Below are 24,886 nucleotides of genomic sequence, written 5' to 3' on the forward strand. Positions count from 1 at the left end.
ACACCCTCCTCCTCCTTGAAAATGTCTCCTCTCTGCTGCACCAGGTTATAAAGGGCACAGCACACCGCCACAATGCAGGAAGAAATCGGGGCAGAAATTATAAGGCCCCACCAGAGAGGTCCAGGCAGCTGACCAATATTTTGCGTAGCCCTATGCACCCCTCCACTACTAAGTGGATGACAACATAGGCCTCATTATACTGGTTTCTCTGCATCAGTCTCAGGCCTGCGCACAGGCGCCATCAGCCAAGTCCAAAACAAGTACCCCATTGTCCCCTATGAGCCATCCCTGCATCCTGGACTCCTCCTCAAAGACCTCCAGATGCCTGAGCTCCTCAATATAAAGCTGTCATGCATATTGCTGGGATGTCTGGTGCAGGCATGCATGATATTCAGTTTATGGTCACAAACCAATTGCACATTTTGGGAATGGAACAGCAGGGCCCTGGAGGCAACGTGGGTGGAGTCTATCGCCCCCTGCACGTTAGGCAACCTTGCAATAGCCACAAATCCTGCAGCCTGGGTTTCCTGCTGGGTCTGGTCCAGGTCAAATTTGATATATTGGCCAACCCAGGCATACAGGGCATCCGTGACCTTCCTCACACACTTGGGAACAGCTGACCGGGAAATGCCACATATTTACCAGCACACCTGCCTTTATCACTGTGTTCGTCCAACCTGGATCAATCTGGAGAACACCTACTCTTTGAAAGTCAGATTCTGATGCACCATCAGTGAAGGTTAGTGAGGAGGTAAGCGCCAACTGTTGAACGGCTCTGTGTAGCTCACGGTGGGGGCAGGGAGGGTTGGTTCATGGCAACCATGTTGTGCTTTGGGTCGGGAGGGGTCTGTGAGTATGTGGGGGTGGATGCCTAATTTTCAGCTCGGACCTTGGTCTCAGAAATGACCTTGGGTCTTGGGATGATGCTGGGCCCCAGTGCACACAACACTGTTCCGTGGGGGGAATGTGATAGAAACCCTTTGAAAGGGCAGTGCTGCAACCTCAGGACTTTCAATCAAGTGTCTGTGGTTAATACTGCACGAGTTCTGGGTGTGTGTTACTGGGGGAGGAGAGAGGTGGGGAGGAGAGAGGTGGGGAGGAGAGAGGTGGGGAGGAGAGAGGTGGGGAGAGAGGTGAGGGAGAGATGGGGGGAGAGGTGGGAGGGAGAGGTTGGGGGGAGAGGTGGCAGGAGAGATGGGGGAGAGGTGGGGGGGAGAGGTTGGGGGAAGAGGTGGGGATACAGGTGGGGGGAAGAGGTGGAGGAGGGGTGGGGGGAGATGTGGGAGACATGGGAGGAGAGAAGGGGGGATCCTGTGGGGAGGGATGGGAGGGCTGTGTTGCTGTGGGGAGGGGCTGTGTTCCTGTGAGGGGATATGGATGGGCTGTGTTGCTGGGGGCCCTGTGGGAGGGGATGGGGTGGGGGAGGGCTGTGCTGCTGGGGGGAGTGTGGGATTGGGGGGAAGATGGCAGTATGTGTTGCTGGGCAAGGGGAAAGCAGCATTCTTTAACCTATCTGCCTCTCCCATTCTCCAAATTCACTCCCTTTTCAGATCAAGAGATGGCTTTTGCGATGTAAACAACTGGTCTTGCTGTCCTTTCAGTTGCTCACTAATTAATTGTATTGCGATGTATGCAAAAATATTTAAATTGATGCCGCGCCTGTTTTGGGCAGGTTCCTGATCGTGTCGATTTTTTTGCCTTGATAAAGTGGCACAAAAACAGGTGCAGATTGTGCTAATCGCCTCACACCCAGCTTTACCACTTTATTGCACCCCAAAACAAGCATGACGTGATGGTAAAATTCCACCCATGAACTCTATTTAGAAAAACACACCATTAGCTAAAATCAGTCATTATCCTGCATTCTCAGCATTTGAGCTGCCTGCTGCCAAAACAAATCGGCACGTGTAAAACGGAGCCTCAATTCTAAACACATTCCTCACCAGAAACATAGAGTCTTTGCGCAATATAGCGTTGAAATAGGGCTTTCAGCTCAACTAGTCCATGCTGATCTCTTTAACAGATCAGGAAGAGAGGAAGGGAGTGGTTGAGTGTTAGTTCTCAGACAGGAGATCAACCTCCCCTGCGTAACACTAGTTCATATGCACCAAAGATGGATCTTTTTTCACTTCATCATACTTCCTGGATTCCTCCTCTGATAGTGATGCAAACACTTCTGTTTCATTTGTAACAGATAAACATTATTGGTAGGTGACTTTTGTTTGATTGAAGCTTCCTAAATGTGTCGGCAGATCAGACTGTGAGTGAAATCCTCACGTTAAAGCCAACATAACAAATAGTTTAGTCTAACTTCATAATATACCTTGGGGTTTCTGATCCCTATCATGGCAACAGCTAATTCACCTTACCTACACATCCTTGGACACTAAGGGGCAATTCAGCATAACCAATCTACTTAATTTGCAAATCTTTGGACTGTGGGAGGAAATCCACGCAGGTATTGGGAAGACATGACTTGTTTTGCCTTGTTTGTTCTCCGAAAATGGATCACTTCAGATTTTCCAGCATTAAATTCCATTTGCCACTGTTCTGACCATCTGATCAGCCCATCTGTTACTGAAGGTTTTCCTCCTCGCTGTTCACTACATCATCAATTTTGCATCATCTACAAACTTATTGATCACCACTCCCAAATTCCCATCAAATCATGAATATGCACTACAAACAGCAAGGGGCCCTCACTGACTCTCATGGTACACCACTAGCTAAAGGTTTCCAGTCACAAAAGCAAGCTTTGACAATTACCCTCTGTAGCCTGTCACTCAACCACTATTGGGATGCTGTTTGCAAAATTGACAATTTTTCCATGTGGCAAGGTATCAAAAGCGTGATTGACGTCAAGGTAGACTACATCAACTGTACTGTCCTCACCTACACACCCAGTCACCTCCTCGAACAATTCAATCAGTTTTGTTAGACCTGCTCTTCTTGGGCCCTATTTTACAATTTTGATTGTAAGATGGGTATAGAGGAATATGGGCCAAATGCAGGCAACTGGGATTAGCTTAGTGGTTTCAAAAAAAAGGTGGCATGAACAAGTTGACCTCTATGACACCTAAGGTGCTGGGTGGACTTGAAACTAGGAGTGCTAAGTCTCCCCCATATGCACTCTGCCTGTAAAAATATCAACAAGTCCGAATTGTGCTGCACAAGCCTGTAGGTGGGGTTTAATGCGCCCTAAATCCTGCAGCTCTGATTGGCGCAGAAAAAAAAATGATAGAATGCTGCTCCCTGACTACATCCCTCCCGGAGCGGATGCCTTCCCCCCCCAGCACCCCCAACATTACTGACCCTGTTATCCCTCCTCCATCCTGCCACTCAAACTGATTGCGGCCCCCCTGCCCGATCTCAGGCAGAGTGGCAGTGGACCCTCTCCCCCCACCACACTGATCTCAGGCAGAATGGTAGCAGACTCACTCTCCACCAATCTCAAGCTGTCAGACGCTAGGCACTTACCTCATCACCAAAGGAGCACCCGTATCAGACTTGTATGGAGCATGTCTATTTCGTGCCGATTCCGGATGGGCGAACTTGGTGATAAAGGGAAAGTGCCAGTAAAGTTGGGAGTTCAGCCTATTAAGTTAATTTAAATACATGCAAATGAATTCAAATGGCTGTCGTGCGGTCCTGATCATAGCCATTTTTAGGCCTTGATAAAGGGGGAACTGGCACTGAGGCGGTCATGGATCATACAACTCACCTCAAGCCTGTCTTTCTGCCCAAAAACAGGTGCAACACGATGGTAAAATTGGGCCCTTTGTGTTCTTTTCTGTGAACATTTTAAGTCAGTTGGCACTGGTCATGAAACAATAAATACTTGGGTGTCAAAACATTACTGAAATTGCATGCAATGTAAAATACAGATGTAAGACATTTAATCCAACCAGTTCCTGCATCCCAAATAAGTCTCCTGTTCTTTTTAATCTGTTCTAGTATTCTGGAGAGAGTGGCATAGCTGTTTTGGCACAGGATTAGTAATCCAAAGGCCCAAACCAGCACAGTTGGGATCCATGTTCGAATCCCACCATTTCAAAACAAAACATTGAAGCAGAAGCCAAATGATTCCCATAATCACTGGATCCCTACAGTGCAGGGCCTGCAAAAGGAGGCCATTTGGCCCATTGAGCCTGCACTGACAGCAATCCCAACCAGACTCTGTGTTTACCCTGCTAATTCCCCTGACCTAGGGGCAATTGAGCATCGCTAATCAAACGAATCTACACATCTTTTGGACTGTGGGAGGAAACCACAGCACAAGAGGAAACCCACGCAGACACGGGGACAACATGCAGAACAGTGACCCAAGCCAGGAATTGAACTTGGGTCTCTGGTGGGGTGAAGTAGCAGTGCTAACCACTGTGCCACGGTGCTGCCCATGAAATCATCGTCAATTGCTGTGAAACCACATCTGGTTAACTAAATGTCCTTGAGGGAAGTTAACCTGCTATTCTTATGTGGTCTGGTCGACATGAGACTCCAGATCCACAGCAACATAGTTAGCTCTTAAATGGTCTCTGAAATGGTCTAACAAGGCTTTCAGTTTGAGCTTAATTAATGATAGGCAATGAATGCTGCCCAGCCAGTGACACCCTTATCCCTTGAATGAATAAAAATATTATTTTGTCCCTTGTCAATCTATCTAGATTTGCCGTCTAATTTTAGAACTCGTTAGCAAATCATGTAGATGCCAACATAGAACGGCACAAAGTAAATAATTGATCTTGAATCAATATTATTGACTGTCTCAGTTTACATGGACAAGTGACTTTGATATTTGTTCTTAAGTCTACAGATAAATTCAGTGCTGTTTATTAATGCCTCAGATAAAGTGGGTTTCATTTGATCCGTGAGAATGTTTCTGTTTCTACTGTGCCTTTTTGCGGCTGCATCAGTAACCGAACAAGCAACTTCGTAAGTACAATAATTCAACTTCCAATCCCCGAGTACAAATACCTGCGATTTTGAGGAAGAACCCCTGCTTCTATGATTCTATGATTTGTGTCTAACCGATTCTATCCAAAACGATCACCTTAGTTCAATTAGGTTCCACTTTTCCATTAACGTTTATTTGCATAATTGAAAATGTAAAATCTTCCATGAATTGATGTAAGTCAGAAGTACCAGAATGGAATTTTTAAAATTTCCTGTCTCCATGTAAAAGATTTGATCTGAAACAGTCTATTAAAGTGTGGAAACAAATGAGGGCCTAGATTGTAGCAATGTTTGTGTCTATCAGCTGAAGTTTCTACTGTCTTGTCCAAATTTTCTACAGACTTCTTCAAATGTTCTGCCCTTAGACTGGAGAAGACAGAAGCCAGAGGGTGATTGTAGAAGGTTGTTTTTCAAACTGGAGGCTGTGACCAGTGGTGTGCCTGCGGGATCAGTGTTGGGTCCACTGTTATTTGTCATTTATATTAATGATTTAGATGAGAATAGAGGAGGCATGGTTAGTAAGTTTGCAGATGACACCAAGATTGGTGGTACAGTGGACAGTGAAGAAAGTTTGGACACAGGTGAGGTCCCAGAGGACTGGAGGATAGCGAACGTGGTACCGTTGTTTAAAAAGGGTAGGAGGGATAGCCCGGGTAACTATAGGCCGGTGAGCTTAACGTCAGTGGTAGGTAAGTTGATGGAGAGGATTCTTAGGGATAGGATGTATGCGCACTTGGAGCGTTGCGATCTGATTAAGGATACACAGCATGGCTTTGTCAAGGGGAAGTCTTGCCTTATGAATCTGGTGGAATTCTTCGAGGAGGTGACAAAAACAGTTGATGAAGGATGAGCCGTTGATGTCGTCTATATGGATTTCAGTAAGGTGTTTGACAAAGTCCCTCATGGTAGGTTGGTACAGAAGATTAAAGCTCATGGGATATGTGGTCAGGTATCTAGATGGGTAGAGAACTGGCTTGCAAAGAGGAGTCAGAGAGTAGTAGTGGAGGGGTCCTTTTCTAGCTGGAGTCTGTCACTAGTGGTGTGCCGCAGGGCTCAGTACTGGGACCTCTTCCCTTTGTAGTGTATATAAATGATTTGGAAGAGGGAGTAGGTGGAGTGATCAGCAAATTTGCTGATGACACCAAGAAGGCTGGATTGGCAGGCAGTGAGGAGCAGTGTCTGGCAATACAATGGGATATTGATAGGCTGGTTGATTGGGCAGATACGTGGCAAATGGAGCTCAGTGACTATTGCTGATTGCTGTGCAGACACATGGATTTGGGCTGGTGTCTGTGGGAGTTTGTGCATTCTCCCCGTGCTTGCATGGGTTTTCTCCGGGTGCTCCGGTTTGCTCCCCCACCCCAAAGATGTGCTGTTAGGCTGATTGGCAGGAATAAGTTGTCCCTAAATCAGTTTCCCTCAATCTGGATGGCCATAAAACATTAGATAGGGGTCATGGGTAGAGAGGTGGACTGGCGGTGTTGAGATGGCGGCGCGGGCTCGTTGGGCCGAAGGGCCTGTTTCCTGGGCTGATTTTGTTCTTTGTTCTTTGTTATCTCCAATTGCAATGCGATCTTGATCAATTGGGCCAGTGGGCTGACAAATGGCAAATGGAGTTTAATTTAGACAAATGCGAGGTAATGCATTTTGGTAGATTGAACCGGGGCGGGACTTACTTAGTTAATGGTAGGGCTTTGGACAGAGTTACAGAACAAAAAGATGTAAGGGTACATGTTCATAGCTCCTTGAAAGTGGAGGCACAAGTGGACAGAGTGGTAAAGAAGGCATTTGGCATGCTTGGTTTCATCGGTCAGAACATTGAATACAGGAGTTGGGACATCTTGTTGAAATTGTACAAGATATTGGTAAGGCCAAGCTTGAATACTGTGTGCAATTCTGGTCACCCTAGTATAGAAAAGATATTATTAAACTAGAAAGAGAGCAGAAAAGATTTACTAGGATGCTAGTGGGACCTGGTGGATTGAGTAATAAGGAGAGGCTGGATAGACTGGGAGCGTAGGAGGCTGAGGGGTGACCTTATAGAGGTCTATAAAATAATGAGGAGCACAGATCAGTCAATAACTTTTCCCAAAGATAGGGGAATGTAAAACTAGAGGGCGTAGTTTTAAGGTGAATGGGGAGAGTTACAAAAGTGTTCAGAGGGGCAACTTTTTCACACAGAGGGTAGTGAGTGTCTGGAACAAGCTGCCAGAAGTAGTAGTAGTAGAGGCGGATACAATCCTTGCCTTAAAAATATTTAATGTGGTAGCCTCAACTGCTTCACTGGGCAGGGAATTCCACAGATTCATAACCCTTTGTGTGAAGAAGTTCCTCCGCAACTCTGTCCTAAATCTGCTTCCCCTTATTTTGAGGCTATGTCCCCTTGTTCTAGTTTCACCTGCCAGTGGAAACAACTTCCCTGCTTCTATCTTATCTATTCCCTTCATAATCTTATATGTTTCTATAAGATCTCCCCCTAATTCTTCTAAATTCCAATGATTATAGCCCCAGTCTACTCAGTATCTCCTCATAAGCCAACACTCTCAACTCCAGAATCAACATAGTGAATCTCCTCTGCACCCCCTCCAATGCCAGTATATCCTTTCTCAAGTAAGGAGACCAAAACAGTACAAATACTCCAGGTGTGGCCTCACCAGCACCTTATACAGCTGCAACATTATCTCGCTGTTTTTAAACTCCATTCCTCTAGCAATGAAGGACAAAATTCCATTTGCATTCTTAATTACCTGCTGCACCTGCAAACCAATTCCTTGAGATTCCTGCACAAGGACACCCAGGTCCCTCTGCACAGCAGCATGCTGCAACCTCTCCCATTGCCCATCTGTGTCAGTTGCTTTGGAATGTGCAAGTTTGCAACACTCGGTTGGGATCAATTCGTTGACTGGACACCAACAAGTTTCAGGCAGACCAAAGAGCGTTTTATACTGAGTTGATGTTTGGCCATGTATATCCCTAGTAACAGCACATAGCATACAGAGTTCTGCATCATGGAGCGCTCAGGATAGAAGCAGGGAAGTTGATTCCACTCTCAGGTCAAAATAGAACTAGGCAGCATGGCCTCAAAATAAAGGGCAGCAGATTTAGGGCTGAGTTGAGGAGAAACTGCTTCACACAAAAGGTTGTGAATCTGTGGAATTCCCTGCCCAGTGAAGCAGCTGAGGTTACCTCATTGAATGTTTTTAAAGCAAGGATAGACAAAGAACTCAGCATTATGGCAAGCAAACGGGTAAGTGGAGCTGATTTCTCAGAAAGATCAGCCATGATCTTACTGAATGGCGGAGCAGGCTCGAGGAGCTAGATGATCTACTCCTGCTCCTAGTTCTTATGAACCTCAACAATAAAACACCTTGTGGGGATGATTTTCACAGAAAAAAACTAAATGCCAAACAAGTAGGAAATCCTGCCCGAGGAACCTGCACCAGCATGGTTAGCTGGCCACTGCCCCACTGGGAAATTGGAGAATGTGCACTGCCTCCCCACCCATCCTTCCCGCCTCCCCCAATCAATGGCCTCCTGATTCCGGCCACCCAATGGTACCAGAATGGGAATTTCAGTCTGACAGGCTGGCACTGCCCAAGGGGCACTGCAACAGCCCCAGACACCAATGGCCTCTGCCCCCACAAGCAAAGCCATCATGCCAGGTCCCTGATTAATATTTTAATTTTTTAAGTCTGGCTACACATAGGTCAACTGTATGCCCATAAATAAATAAATTCTTGAGAGAGAAAAATCACCCAAGACCTGAACAGGCTGCATGTTCTTTTGCACCTCTTTGGTTTCAGCCATTATCTCCCTTTTCAATTTAATATACGTCTGTCTTCACTGTGCTTCTTTTAAAACCATCAACACTGCATCTTCGTGTGTCCAACTTTATTACAATGAAAACATTTCAGATTTCTTATTTCTCCTCCACACTCACATTTCCCTTTAATCTGACAGAAGCTTTCCATATTATCTGCAATGAAGTTGCCTTTGCCTTTACCACCCGAGGATTTCCCTTGTACCCAGTTTCAATCCAACGCAGATTGAAATTGATATCAACAACCCCAAACATTGATTTATAAAACAACTCAAATCATCTGCCATTTCTATTTCTACTCTTGCAGTTTTAGCATTTTGTTTTTCCATCATTACAAGTGGAGTTTTTGTTCCAATATGTGAGGTTATAATTCTCTCTCTTTTTCCCTTTATTTTGCTTTTAATTGCAACTTAAACTAAATAAACTCTTTTCCAGATGTCTCAAATCTTCTTCTTGTTGCAACTCTTTCATTTGTAATTGAATTCTAGCCAATTCCAATGATTCAGCCTTTGTCTCTAGCAAATTTAAATGCTGAGCTATCAGTGAAATTATTTCTGCCTTTCTGCCACTTCAGGTACAATCAAATGCAATTTATTTGCCAATCCAAAAGGTTTTTTTGAACCACTCTCTGTAAACAGCTCTGATTGACCTCATCCACACTCAGAAAAATCTTTTCCACTCCTTATTTAAACTATCCAAATGCAACACTGAAACAAAACACTCAAAGACCATCAAGACATAGACGCAAATTAAGGCCTCTCAGCCCATCGAGTTTGCTCCGCCATTGAATCATGGCTGATATTTTATATACCCCCATTCTCCTGCCTTTTCCCCATAGCCTCTTATCCCCTTATTAATCAAGAACATATCTGTCTATGTCTTAAAGACACTCAACAACATGGCTTCCACAGCCTTCTGAAGCAAAAAGTTCTACAGATTCACCACTCCCTGGCTGAAGAAATTTCTCCTTAACTCTGTTTTAAAGGACAGTCCCTTCAGCCTGTGGTTGTGTCTTCTGATTCTAGCTTTTCCTACTAGTGGAAACATCTCTCCACATCCACTCTATCCAGGTCTCGCAATATCCTGTAAGTTAAGATGCCTCCTCATCCTTCTAAACTCCAAGTTCAGACCCAGAGTCCTCAGCTATTCCTTATAAGACAATCTCTTCATGTGAACCTCCTCTGAACCCTTTCCAATCCAGCACATCCTTCCTTAGATATGGGGCCCAAAACTGCTCACAATATTCCAAATGGGGTCTGACCAGAGCCTTATACAGCCTCAGAAGTACACCCCTTCTCTTGTATTCTCGCCCTCTCGACATGAATATTAACAATACCTCAACACCCACTGTCATTTAGCTTTTAATCCTGACAAGAGCCCCAGCTTTTTTTTGAGGGTAAACTCTGATGTATAGTATGATGCCAGAATAAGCCCTATCATTTTTTCTATTTTGGCATTAATGTGAGGATATTTCACTCCAGTCATGATTCTACTGAAAAATCTGTGAGATTGTATCAAAACAAATGTTATTTGACAACTCAGTTTAACCATAACTAATATATTAGCTTAACTTTTAACAATTGAACAATACTTAAACATGACAAGATATATTTTGTAACTGCTAACCAATTACTATTTGTTCCAATCAAACAAACATTTTTTTTGTAGTTTTAAACCTTTTTTTAAAATTAGTTAGTAAAACCCAGGCATACTCGCTTTGATTTGCGTTACCAGGCTTGAAGCTTTCAGGAAGCCTGAGAGTGAGAGGGAGATAGAGACATTGCTTTCGTCCAGCATTCTGGGAGCAACTTCTTGTATTTTAAAATAAAAATGAAACTGTTTTGTTCCTTCAAGCTTAACTCCTCCCATTAACCAATAATGCTGTATCTGTCAACCAACCTAATCAAAAAAAATCATAAGACTGTGCAAACCTAAAATCCGAGGAGAACATAAATAAACAAATGGTATATTAACTCTACAAAGTAACACAGTCCTGGATAAAATCAGGTTACTTCCTTCTTAACATTTGAATCATAGAATCTAAAATACAGAAGGAGGCCATTTGGCCCATCAAACCTGCACCAACAGCCATCCCACCCAGGTCCCATCCCTGTATGTTCACATATTTGCCCTTATAACCCCGCTGACACAAAGGGGCAATTTATTATGCCAATCAATCTAACCCACACATCTTTGGACTGGGGAGGAAACTGGAGCACCCAGAGGAAACCCATGCAGACACAAGGAGTGTGTGCAAATCCCACTCAAGGCCAGAATTGAAACTGGGTCCCTGGTGCTGTGAAGCAGCAGTGCTAACCACTGTGCTGCCACAAAATTAAAGGATGCGTCTCACTGTATTAGTCTGGCTGCACTGCTGCATCTATTCACAGGTGCTATTGCATTACTAAAGAGCACAGGGCCTTTCACCTGCTCTGTTTCTGACTTTGGCCAGCACCCCGCTCCTTAGCACAGCTGGTGCTCATATGGCACATGCTTACCAGACAAATTAATTCTTGCAACAAAAGAATTCCTCTTAAAACAACCCTACCTTAAACGCAAATTACATCAAAATAGCAAAATACTATCACATGTATAAGACTACTCATGTGATTCCTCTTGACATTAGTTCTCTCCCAAAACCTGTTTATGTGAATTAAGCAACCAGTGAAATCTTGCTAGGAGGAATTAAATAAAGCTTCTTATCTCATTTTATTTTCAGCTTCTTAATTATTGGCCCGAACATAATTCATACTGGGGTGGAGGAAAGTATTAGTATTCAGTTACATGATGCAGAAGGCACTGTTAACTTCCAAGTTTATTGCTGGGATCTCATCAAAAGAAAGAAATGTTCAGAGACAGCTTCATTTACACTGAACCCTGGAAACAATTATCAGGAGAATAAAACTATCACAGTGAGTACCTAACATTTCAGAATCAAATTCTAATTGAAACTGTTGATTCCCAAATATGCCTGCAACATGAGTACTCTGTTGAACAGGTTGGCATGGTTTATCTGAGAGAAAATACAGCAGGAAACACAGATCACTGAAAGCTTCTTCAATGAGGTAGGTTTGAAGAGGGATGTCAAAAGTGGACATTTAGGTGGAGAGGCTTAGGGAACGACAAATGAAATCTCATCGACACAAGGAGAAGCCACCAATATTAAAAATATAATTGGCAATTTTTGAGGAGCATAGATATGCCAGACTGTGATAGAGTGTGATAAATTTGACACAGAAGGCTAATCTAAAAAGAGATTTGAAAGCAAGGATGCAAATTATAAAATCAATAATTTAAGCTGAAACATTTATATTGCAATAGAGCAGTGCAATCACTATTTGCATGATAGATTACTACAATAAATGAGACTTGTTTGTTTGTGTCATGTTTGTTGTTGCTTTTGTACATTTTTAAATTAATTTAGGGACATTGTGGTAACACAGGCAATATTGAATGAATCGCCTGGTGTATGAAGAGAGACAGGTTGTTTTCTTAAAGATTGTGAGGTTTTCCAGATACACTACTCTACCATGGGTAGCACGTTCCAGACTTTCACCATCCTCTGGGTGAAAAAGTATTTCCTCAAGTCCTCTTTAAACCTCCTACCTCTTTCCTTAAAATTGTATCCCTCATGGGCAGCATGATAGTTGGCATTGTTGCCTCACAGCCCCAGAGATCTGAGTTCATTTCCAGACTTGGGTGACTTTTGTTCTCACTGTGTCTGCGAGGTTTTCCATTGGATGCTCCAGTTTCCTCCCACAGTCCAAAGATGAACAGAATAGTTAGATTAGCCATGCTAAATTGCCCCTTAGTATCCAAAGATGAAAAGTTTAGATGGATCAGTCACAGAGAAGACTAAGGGGGAACCTGATTGAGGTGTATAAGATTATGAGGGCTATGGACAGAGTGGATATAAATCAGCTGTTTTCCTTATTTGAATGGTCAATAACTATAGTTACTGAATCCCAACAGAGCTGGAGGAGGCCATCAGCCCAACGAGCACCACTGATTCGCTGAAAGAAGACCCTACTTAGATCCAATCCACAGTCCCATCCCCATAACCCTGTACATTTACCATGACTAATCCATCTAAACTTCACATCTTTGGATACATTTTGGAAGATCGTGCCACCCTGTGTAGGAGTAAGAACTTGTCTGCTGGAATTCTACAGTGTTGTTTCCTCCAGCTACTGCTTTCAGTGAAAAACCAAATCTCGAGCTGAAATTCTCTGGCAAGAGTTTGGGTTTCTCTGGGACCCTGCAGTGAATGGAGATTTAGCTCAGCACCAAATTCTACATTTTTTTCTGGTGGCTGGGTATATGAGACCAGAAATTTCCGGCCTTTACTCACAGCAGTAGGACCACATATTTCCAGCTGGGGGTGATCTGATAATTCCAGCTACTATCATGAACAGAAGCTAGTCATTAATAAATTCAATAGCGCATTCAGCTTTTTACCAAGAGATTGCTACAAATGAGGAACTGACCATCTCAATTATTACCTGAGATAAATAGCATAGTTGCCTTTAAGAAGAAATCAAAGAAATACACAAATGGGTAACTGAAAGACTAAACACACTTGGCCAGATTTTCTGGCCGTTGATATTGGCGGATTTTATGGTCCGGCCAATAGTGTATGCAATGGGAAACACTGCTGCCAATGGCAAGATCAAAAGAACCCACTGTTGACCACTGGTGAGCCAACTTCCACTACAGCACAATACCCCACTGAACCTAGAATAAGCAATTGGGAAGAATTAAGTGTTTATGTGTTATATTAAGTGTTGTGCAAGACATTGGTAAAGCCACACTTGTACAGTTCTGGTCACCCTATTATAGAAAGGGTATTAAACTAGAAAGAGTGCAGAAAAGATTTAGTAGGATGCTGTCAGGACTTGATGGTTTGAGTTATAAACAGAGGCTGGATAGACTGGGACTTTTTTCTCTGGAGCATAGAGGGCTTAGGGGTGGCGTTATAAAGATCTATAAAATAATGGGGGGTATAGATCAGCTAGACAGTCAACATCTTTTCCCAAAGGTAGGGGAAAATCCAGAAAGACCACATCCACCAGCTCTCCTCTATCCACTGCCCTAGACACATCCTCATAGAACTCCAGTAAATCCAGTTTCTGGATTTTCAGAAGGCGTTTGACAAGGTACCTCACAAGAGGTTATTGCAGAAGGTCAGGGGACATGGAGTTGGGGGTAGGGTGTTAGCGTGGATGGAGGATTGGTTGTCAAATAGGAGACAGAGAGTGGGGGTCAATGGGTGCTATTCGGATTGGCGGTTAGTGACTAGTGGGGTGCCCCAGGGGTCGGTGCTGGGGCCTCAGCTATTTACCATTTATATAGATAATCTGGAGGAGGGAACCGAGTGTAGGGTGTCGAAATTTGCTGATGACACCAAGATTGGGGGAAAGGCAAATTGTGCGGAGAGTGTGGAGAGTCTGCAGAAGGATCTAGATAGGCTGGGCTAATGGGCCAGGAAATGGCAAATGGAATTTAATGTTGGCAAGTGTGAGGTGGTCCACTTTGGTAGGAAGAATGGTAGGAAGGACTATTACTTACGTGGCGAAAAACTGCAGCAGGCGACGGTGCAGAGGGACTTCGGGGTCCTTGTGCATGAGTCGCAAAAACCCAGCTTGCAGGTGCAGCAGGTGGTCAGGAAGGCGAATGGGATGCTGGCCTTCATAGCGAGGGGGATTGAATATAAAAGTAGGGAGGTCTTGCTGCAGCTGTATAGGGCATTGGTGAGGCCGCAGCTGGAGTACTGTGTGCAGTTTTGGGCGCCGCACCTGCGCAAGGATATTTTGGCCTTGGAGGGAGTGCAGAGGAGGTTTACTAGGCTGATACCGGAGTTGAGGGAGTTGAGCTATGAGGAGAGGCTGAATAAACTAGGCTTGTACTCGTTAGAGTTTAGAAGAATGAGGGGAGATCTCATTGAGACGTATAAGATGATGAATGGGATGGATGGGATAGAGGTGGAGAGACTCTTCCCGCTCAAAAAAGACAGTAGGACTCGGGGGCACAGCCTCAAGATAAAGGGGAGGCGGTTTAGAACGGAGTTGAGGAGGAACTTCTTCACTCAAAGGGTGGTGAATCTCTGGAATTCTCTGCCCGTTGAAGTGGTGGAGGCTACCTCGCTGAATATTTTTAAGAAGCTGGTTGATGGGTTCTTGATAAGAGAGGGGATTAAGGGTTATGGGGAGAGGGCGGGAAAGTGGAACTGAGCCACGACAGATCAGCCATGATCTTATTGAATGGCGGGGCAGGCTCGAAGGGCTAGATGGCCTACTCCTGCTCCTATTTCTTATGTTCTTATGTTCTTATAGGGGAATCTGAAACTAAGGGGCATAGATTTAAGGTGAGAGGGATGAGTCCAGAGAGGCAATTTTTTCACACAGAGAGTGGTGAGTGCCAGAGGTAACAGTAGAGGCAGGTATAATTCTGTCTTTTAAAAAGCATTTACACAATCATCTGAGTAAAATGGCTATCAAGGCATATGGGCCAAGTGTGGGCAATTGGGACCAGCTTAGTATTTTTTTAAAAAAGGGAAGCATGGACAAGTTGGGCCAAAGGACCTGTTTCCATGCTGTAAACTTCTATATTTATATATTTATATTTATACTGTAGAGTTGATGAGGGGTTGCCAGCGGACGTAGCTCATTTGGACTTTCAGAAAGATTTCAACAAAGTTTCATATAAGAGTGTGTGTAAAACTAAAGTGCATGAAATTGGGAGTAGTGTATTTGGTTGGCTAGAAAATTAGTTGGCAGACAGGAAAGAACAATTAGGATTAAAAAATGAAGTATTTTTTCAAAGGACACACAGTGACTAGTGGGATACCACAGGGATCAGTTCTGAGGCGAGGGAACTATATTTGATATTTTCAAATTTGCAGATTACACAAGTTGAATGGGAGGGTGGGGTGAGGAGGATGCAGAGATGAACCCGGGTCCCTGGAGCTGTGAGGCAGTAGTGCTAACCACTATGCCATGGTACTGCCAGAACATGGATGCCTTTCTGGACCTTGACCGGTCAATACCTTGAATGGTGTGTTCAGATTTGGTTTCCTTAGATGCAGAGATGATTCACTATGATTTGAATAAATTGAGTGAATAAGCAAATGCACAGCAGATACAGTACAGTGGGAATTTGTGTGAGATTATAAATTTTGGTAGCAAAAACAGGATGACATGAAAGGATATAAATTAAAAGAGGAGAATGTGCAAATGAGATCTGGGTGTCCTTGTAGACCAATCGTTGAAGTGAAGCATGCAGGTGCAGCAGGCAGTAAAAAAGGCAAATGATATACGGGTCTTCGTAGAAGGGGGATTAGAGTACAGGAACATAAAATCATAGAATTCCTACAGGGCAGGAGGAGGCCATCCAGCTCATCTAATCTACACCGACAACAATTCCTCCCAGGCCCTAGCCCATTACCCCATATATATTCCATGCTAATTAAGGGACAACTTAGCATGGCCAATCCACTCAACCTACAAATCTTTGGAGTGTGGGAGAAAACTGGAGCACCTGGAGGTAACCCACGCAGACAAGAGGGGAATGTGCAAACTCCATACAGTTAACTGAGACAGGAATTGAACTTGGGTCTCTGACCCTCTGAGGCAGCTAACCACTATGCCACTGTACTGCCAGAACATGGATGCCTTGCTTGACCTTGATAAGGCAACACCTAAAATGGTATGTTCAGGTTTGGTTTCCTTAGCTGAGGAAGGATATCCCGCTATAGATTTTTTTCTTATTCATTTGTGAGACATGGGCATTGCTGGCTGGCCAGCATTTATTGCCCATCCCTAGTTGCCTTTGAGAAGGTGCTAGTGAGCTGCCTTCTTGAACTGCTGCAGTCTATGTGCTGTGGGTTGACCCACAATGCCATTAGGATTCCAGGAATTTGACCCAGCGACTGCGAAGGAATGGTGCCCCTAACACTATAAATTAGTGCAGAGAGGATTCCTGATTCTCTACACTGGTAGAGAATCCCACCCTTCCACCTCCTCTAACCTAATTATAAGTGTGAGGGAAGTTTTTTTTTTATATTTTTACTTTTCTGCTGGTAATTGATTCAGGGATGGCAGTTCAGGCTGTAAGCTGCATCTCCTGTGGGATGTATGTAGTGAGGGACTCCCACAGTGTTTCAGGTGATTTTACTTGTGGGAAGTGTGTTAGATTGCAGTTTCTGGAGGAGCGTGTAAAGGAGCTGGAAGGGGAATTAGAGGAGCTCCGTATAATTCAGGAAGTGGAGCAGGACATAGAAAGGAGTTATAAGGAGATAGTCACTCCTAGGAATAAGTCTTGGGTCACTGCCAGGAAGAGGGGCAAAAAGCAGTTGGGGGGACAATCCCCTGGGGCTGTTCCCCTCCAAAATAGGTTTTCGGTCCTGGAGGCTACAGTTGAGGAGAAATCAACTGGGGATAGCCAAAGGGAGCAGGTCTCTGGGGGTGAGCCTATTGGCAAGCCTCAGGTGGTTAGGGGTAAGAGATTGGGCCTCGTGATTGGGGACTCCACAGTTATGGGGACGGATAGGAGAGTTGGAGGTAAGGGTAGGGACTCTGGGCTGGTGTGTTGCCTACCAGGGGCTGGGGTCCGGGATGTATCGGACAGAGTATTCAGGACTCTTAGGGGAGAGGGAGATCAACCCCAAGTTATAGTTCATGTGGGGACACATGACATAGGGAGATTAAGGGAAGGGGATATTAAGCAAAGATTTATGGAGTTGGGGTGGAAACTAAAGGCGAAGTCAGAAAGAGTAGTTATATCTGGACTCTTGCCTGTGCCACGGGATAGTTTAGAGAGGAATAGGGAGAGGGAAAGTTTGAACTCGTGGCTGAGGGGATGGTGCAGGAGGGAGGGGTTCAGGTACTTGAGCAATTGGGGCTCATTCTGGGGAAGGTGGGACCTCTATAAGAGGGATGGTCTACACCTGAACCAGAGGGGAATCAATATCCTGGGGGGTAAATTTGCAAAAGCGATGCAGGAAGGTTTAAACTGATTCGGAGGGGGGGAGGGATAGTGAGGAAAGGGGGTGAAAGTGAGGGGGGCATAGTTGGGGAATGCAAGGCACGGCATAGTGGGGGTGGGGCGGAGCAGGGTTTGAAATGCGTGTACTTTAATGCGAGGAGTATTCGCAATAAAGTGGATGAACTTGCAGCGTGGATCAGTACCTGGGACTTTGATGTTGTGGCCATTTCTGAGACATGGATAGAGCAGGGTCAGGAATGGATGTTGCAGGTTCCGGGGTACAAATGCTTTAGTCGGAGTAGAGAAGAAGGTAGAAGGGGGGGTGGGGTAGCATTGCTAGTCAAGGACTGTATCACAGTGTCGGAGAGAAAGTTTGATGAGGACTTGTCAGTTGAGGTAGTATGGGCGGAGATTAGAAATAGGAGAGGAGAGGTCACCCTGTTGGGAGTCTTTTATAGACCTCCTAAAAGTTCTAGAGAGGTTGAGGAAAGGATTGCGGAGACAATCCTGGTTAGGAGTGAAAGTAATAGGGTAATTGTTATGGGGGACTTTAACTTTACGAATATTGATTGGAGTTGCTATAGTTCTAGCTCACTAGAGGGGTCAGTGTTTGTACAAAGCGTGCAGGAAGGTTTTTTGTCTCAGTATGTAGACAGGCCAACTAGAGGTGAGGCTATATTGGATTTGGTGCTGGGAAATGAGCCAGACCAGGTGCTAGACTTGGAAGTTGGTGTGCATTTTGGTGATAGTGACCACAATTCGGTTACGTTCACCTTAGTGATGGGAAGAGATAGGCATGAACCTCGGGTCAGCAATTTTAGCTGGGGTAAGGGCGATTATGAGGCTATCAGGAGTGAATTAGGAAGCATGGATTGGATTAGGGGATTACAGGGACTGGGAACGTCTGAAATGTGGAGTTTTTTCAAGGAGCAGCTACTGCGAGTCCTTGATAGGTATGTCCCTGTCAGGCATGGTGGATTTGGTAGATCTAGGGAACCGTGGTGCACTAAAAGAGTTGAGTCGATGGTTAAAAAGAAAAAGGAGGCTTATGTTCGGATGAGATTGGAGGGCTCAGATAGTGCACTAGAAAGCTTTAGATTGGCTAGGAGGGAGTTGAAGAGTGAGTTGAGAAGGGCTAAAAGAGGACATGAGAAGACTTTGGCTGATAGGATTAAGGAGAATCCTAAGGCGTTCTATAGGTATGTCAAGAACAGAAGGTTGGTCAGGGCAAGATTAGGGCCAGTTACAGACAGCAGGGGGAAGTTGTGTGTGGAACCGGAGGAGATTGGAGAAGTATTGAACCAATATTTCTCTTCGGTGTTCACGCAGGGGGGCATGAATATAGCTGAGGAGGACATTGGGTTGCAGGGGTGTAAAATAGACAGTATTACGGTTGATAAAGGGGATGTGCTGGAAATTCTTGAGGGGCTGAAAATAGATAAGTCCCCTGGTCCGGATGGGATCTACCCTAGGATTCTCTAGGAGGCTAGAGAGGTGATTGCAGAGCCTCTGGCTCAGATCTTCAGGTCGTCATTGGTCTCTGGTGTAGTCCCGGAGGATTGGAGGATAGCGAATGTTGTCCCATTGTTTAAGAAGGGGAACAGAGACTTTGCCGGGAATTATAGACCGGTGAGTCTTACTTCTGTTGTGGGCAAGGTTTTAGAAAAAATTATTAGGGATAGGATTTATAGTTATTTGGAGTGTAATGAATTGATTAGAAATAGTCAGCATGGTTTTGTAGCGGGTAGGTCGTGCCTTACTAACCTTATTGAGTTTTTTGAGAAGGTGACCAAAGAGGTGGATGGGGGCAAGGCAGTTGACGTGGTATACATGGATTTTAGTAAGGCGTTCGATAAGGTTCACCATGGTAGGCTTCTGCAGAAAATGCAGATGTATGGGATTGTGGGTAATCTAGGAAGTTGGATCAGGAATTGGCTATCAGATAGGAGACAGAGGGTGGTGGTGGATGGTAAATATTCATCATGGAGTACAGTTACGAGTGGTGTGCCTCAGGGATCTGTTTTGGGGCCACTGTTGTTTGTAATTTTTATTAATGATCTGGATGAGGGTATAGTTGGGTGGATTAGTAAATTTGCTGATGACACCAAAATTGGAGGTGTGGTAGATTGTGAGGAAGGGTGTCATAGTCTGCAGGGAGACTTAGATAGGTTGCAGAGCTGGGCCGAGAGGTGGCGGATGGAATTTAATGCGGAGAAGTGTGAGGTAATTCACTTTGGTAGGAGCAACAGATGTGTCGAGTATAGGGCTAACGGGAGGACTTTGAATAGTGTGGATGAACAGAGGGATCTAGGTGTGTGTGTACATAGATCCCTGAAAGTTGGGAATCAAGTAGATAAGGTTGTTAAGAAGGCGTACGGTGTCTTGGCGTTTATTGGTAGGGGGATTGAATTTAGGAGTCGCAGTGTAATGTTGCAACTGTACACTACTCTAGTGCGGCCGCACTTGGAGTACTGTGTGCAGTTCTGGTCCCCGCATTACAAGAAGGATGTGGAGGCGTTGGAGAGGGTGCAGAGGAGGTTTACTAGGATGTTGCCTGGTATGGTGGGGAGGTCCTATGAGGAGAGACTGAGGGATTTAGGGTTGTTTTCGTTGGAAAGAAGGCGGCTAAGAGGGGATCTTATTGAAACATATAAGATGATTAGAGGTTTAGATAGGGTGGATAGTGATAGCCTTTTTCCTCGGATGGAGAAAGCTAGCACGAGGGGGCATGGCTTTAAATTAAGGGGGGGTAGCTACAGGACGGATGTCAGGGGTAGGTTCTTTACCCAGCGGGTGGTGAGGGATTGGAATGCCCTGCCTGCTGCGGTTGTAAATGCGTCTAGTTTGGGGGCGTTTAAGAGATCTCTGGATAGGTTTATGGACGAAAAGGGATTGGTATAGGCTAGTGGGTCATTGTTTTTGTAACTGGTCGGCGCAACATCGTGGGCCGAAGGGCCTGTTCTGCGCTGTAATGTTCTATGTTCTATATATTTCCAAGTCAGGATGGTGAGTAGCTTGGAGGGGAGGTTGTAGGTGGTGGTGTCCTTATTTATCTGCTGCCCTTGTCTTTCTAGATGGAAGTAGTTGCGGGCTTGGAACGTGCTGTCTAAGGATCTTTGGTGAATTGCTGCAATGCATCTTTTAGATAGTACACACTGCTGCTACTGAACGTCAGTGGTGGAGGGATTGAACGTTTGTAGGCGTGGTGCCAATCAAGCGGGCTGCTTTGACCTGGATAGTGTCAAGCTTCTTGAGTGTTGTTGGAGCTGCACCAATCCAGGCAAGTTGGGAGCATTCCATCACACTTCTGACTTGTGTCTTGTAGATGGTGAATAGGCTTCGGGGAATCAAGAGATGAGTTACTCACCGCAGTATTCCTAGCCTCTGACCTGCTCTTGTAGCCACTGTGTTTATGTTGTGACTCCAGTTGAGTTTCAAATTGGTAACCCCAAGGATGTTGACAGTGGGGGATTCAGTGATGGTTACACCATTGAATGTCAAGGGGTGGTGGTTAGAGTGTCTCTTAGTGGTGATGGTCATTGCCTGGCATTTGTGTGGCAGGAATGTTACTTGTCAGCCCAAACCTGGATATTGTCCAGATCTTGTTGCATTTGAACATGGATTGCTTTGGTATCTGAGAAGTCGTGAAAGGTGCTAAACATTGTGCAATCATCAGCAAACATCCCCACTTCTCACCTTATGATGGAGGGAAGGACATTGATGAATCAGTGGAAAATTGTTGGGCCTAGGACACTACCTTGAGGAACTCCTTTAGCAATGGCCTGGAGCTGAGATGACTGACCCTTCACAACCACAACCATCTTCCTATGTATCAGGAATGACTCCAACCAGTGAAGAGTTTGCCCCTGATACCCATTGCTAGTTTTGCTAGGGGTCCTTGATGTCATACAGTCAAATGCAGTTTTGATGTCAAAGGCTGTCACTCTCACCTCATCTCTGGAATTCAGCTCTTTTGTCCATATTTGAACCAAGGCTGTAATGAGGTCAGGAGTTGAGTGACCCTGGCAAAATCCAAAGTGGGTGTCATTGAACAGGTTATTACTGAGCAGGTGTTGCTTGATAGCACTGTTAATGACCCCTTCCATCACTTTACTGATGATCGAGAGTAGACTTATTGGGTGGGATTTGGCTGGGTTGGATTTGTCCCACTTTGTGTGTACAGGACATACCTGGGCAATTTTTCACATTGTTGGCTAGATGTCAGTGTTGTAACTGTACTGGAAGAGCTTGGCTAAGGGATCAGCAAATTCTGGAGCACAAGTCTTCAGTCCTATTGCCAGAACGTTATCAAGGCCCATTGCTTTTGCAGTATCCAGTGCTTCCAATCGTATCTTGATATCATGTAAAGTGAATTGAATTGGCTGGAGACTGGCATCTGAGATGCTGGGGACAACTGGAGGAGGCTTAGATGGATCATCCACTTGGCGCTTCTGGCTGAAGATTGCTGTGAATATTTCAGCCTTATCTTTTGCACTGATGTGCTGGGCTCCTCCATGATTGAGGATGGGGATATATGTGAAGTCTCCTCCTCCAGTGAGTTGTTTAATTGTCTACCACCATTCTCAACTGGATGTGGAAGGACTGCAGAGCTTAGATCTGATTCATTCGTTATGGGATTGCTTAGGTCTATCACTTGCTGTTCTTGCCTTTTGGCATGCAAGTAGTCCTGTTGGGTAGCTTTACCAGGTTGATGCTCCAATTTTAGGCATGCCTAGTGCTGCTTCCGGGTATGCCCTCCTGCACTCTCCATTAAACCAGGGTTGATCCCCTGGCTTAATGGTAATGGTTGATTGGGGAAATGCTGGGCCTTGAGCTTGCAGGTTGTGCTGGAATACAATTCTGCTGCTGGCAATGGTCCACGGCGCCTCATAGATGCCTTGTTTTGAGTTGCTAGATCGGTTTGAAGTCTGTCCCATTTAACATGGTGATAGCGCCACACAACCCAGTGGAGGTTATTCTCAATGTGAAGGCAGACCTTGTCTCCACAAGGACTGTGTGGTGGTTGTTCTTACCGAAACTGTTATGGACAGATGTGTCTGCAGATGGCAGATTGGTAAGGATAAGGTCAGTTATGTTATTTTCTTTTTTTGGTTCTTTCACCACCTGCTAAAGACCCAGTCGAGCAGTTACATCCTTTAGGACTTGACCAGCTCAATCAGTAGTGCTGCTGCTGAGCCACTCTTGGTAGTGGACATTGAAATCCTCCATGCAGAGTATATTTTGCTTCCTTGCTCAATGATTCCTTCAAGTGTTGTTCGACATGGAGGAGTACTGATTAAGGAGGACAGTACTTGGTAGCCAGTAAGAGGTTTCCTTGCCCATGTTTAACCTGAAGCCATGAGACTTCATGGAGTCTGGAGTCAATGTTAAGGACTCCTCGGGCAATTCCCACCCGGCTGTATACGACTGTGCCACCATCTCTGCCAGGTCTGTCCTGCCGGTGAGACTGGACATATCCAGGGATGATAATGATGGTGTCTGGAATATTATTTGTAAGGCACAATTCCATGAGAATGACTATGTCAGGCTGTTGTTTGACTCGTCCCAATTTTGGCACTAGCCCCCAGATGTTAGTAAGGAGGATTTTGCAGCATCAACAGGCTTGTTTGTTCTGCCATTGTCTTTTCCAGTGCCAACATCAAGGCCAGGTGGTCTGTCTGGTTTCATTCCTTTGTTGAGACTTCATAGTGATTGTTAGAACTGAGTGGCTTGCTCGGCCATTTCAGAAGGCAGTTAAGAATCAACAATATTGAATGAGTGCAGTGAAGGCTTACCAAACATATTCCTGAGATGGTTTTACTAACAAACAGGGAGAGATTGAGTCATTTAAGATTATGTTTGGTGAAGTTCAGAAGAATGAGGGGGCATTTCACAGAATTGGGCGGCAACGTGGCTCAGTGATTAACACCACTGCCTCACAGTGCCAGTGACCCAGGTTCAATTCCAGCCTTGGAGGACTGCCTGTGTGCAGTTTGCTCTTTCTCCTCCCCCAAGTATCTGCGTAGGTTTTTTCTCATAATCCAAAGATGTGCAGGGTACATTGATTAGCCATGCTAAATTGCCCCTTAGTACCTCAAGATATAATCTAAAACAAAACATCTTTCAAAAGTTTAAATTTAAAGGGGTGGACATGACAGGAGAGCTCCAAGATGTGGTTTGCTCCTCTTGCTCCATGTGGCAGGCTGGAGTCAGTTCCAGTCCCCTGGGTCAGCGTGTGTGCAGGAAGTGTCTCCAGCTACAGCTCCTGGAAGCTCGAGTTGCAGAGCTGGAGCAGTGGTTGGACACACTGTGGAGCATCCATGAGTCACAGTATATTGTGCATAGCACATATAGAGAGGTGGTCACACCAACAGGCTCAGACTCCTCAGGCAGGAAGAGAATGGGTGACCACCCAGAGCAAGAGAGATAGGCAGGTAGTGCAGGAATCTCCTGAGCCATTCCCCTGCAAAACAGATATACCATTTTGGATACTGTTGAGGGGAATGACCACTCCAGGGAAAGCAGCAGCCACCAAACTCGTTGCACCACTGTTGGTTCTGCTGCAGAGGGGAGGTGTAAAAATTGCGCCAATGTAATAGGTATAGAAATTCAATTCTAAGGGGAATGGACAGGTGTTCTGTGGCCACAAACGAGGCTCCAGGATGGTATGTTGCCTCCCTGATGCTAGGGTCAAGGATGGCTCGGAGTGACTACAGGACATTCTGGAGAAGAGCGTGAACAGCCAATGGTTGTGATACACATTGGTATAAATATTTAGGAAGGATAGGCATGGAAGGATGGTGGAGTGGCACTGCTGGTCAAAGAGGTAATTAACACAATGGTGAGAAAGGATATTAGTTCTGACAACATGGGGTCTGTATGGGCAAAAAACATTCGTGAATGTCATATATAGACCCCCAAACTGCAGTGGTGATGTTAGGCATGGCATTAAAAACGAAATTAGAGATGCATGTGATGAGGGAATCTTGGTGATCATGGGTGATTTTAATCTGCACATGGATTGGGCAAGTCAAATTAGCCACAATGCCGTAGAGGAGGATTTCCTGGAGTGTATAAGGGATGGTTTTCTTGACCAATATGTGGAGGAACTATTTAGAGAGCAGGCCATCT

General features: G+C 45.0%; 1 protein-coding gene across 1 annotated transcript in view; it reads left to right on the forward strand.

Moving 5' to 3' along the window:
* Positions 1–4,873: 4,873 nt before the first annotated feature.
* LOC145348606 (complement C4-like) overlaps positions 4,874–24,886 on the forward strand; it is a 275,511-nt gene continuing 255,498 nt past the window's right edge. Inside the window, exons 1-2 of the mRNA XM_080196782.1 lie at positions 4,874–4,932; positions 11,493–11,685. Coding sequence (XP_080052908.1) covers positions 4,874–4,932; positions 11,493–11,685 — 252 coding nt within the window. The remainder of the gene's footprint in view (positions 4,933–11,492; positions 11,686–24,886) is intronic.

This window comes from Carcharhinus amblyrhynchos, chromosome 9 (assembly GCF_965287045.1).
Source record: "Carcharhinus amblyrhynchos chromosome 9, sCarAmb.v2.hapA, whole genome shotgun sequence".
Classification (NCBI taxonomy): domain Eukaryota; kingdom Metazoa; phylum Chordata; class Chondrichthyes; order Carcharhiniformes; family Carcharhinidae; genus Carcharhinus; species Carcharhinus amblyrhynchos.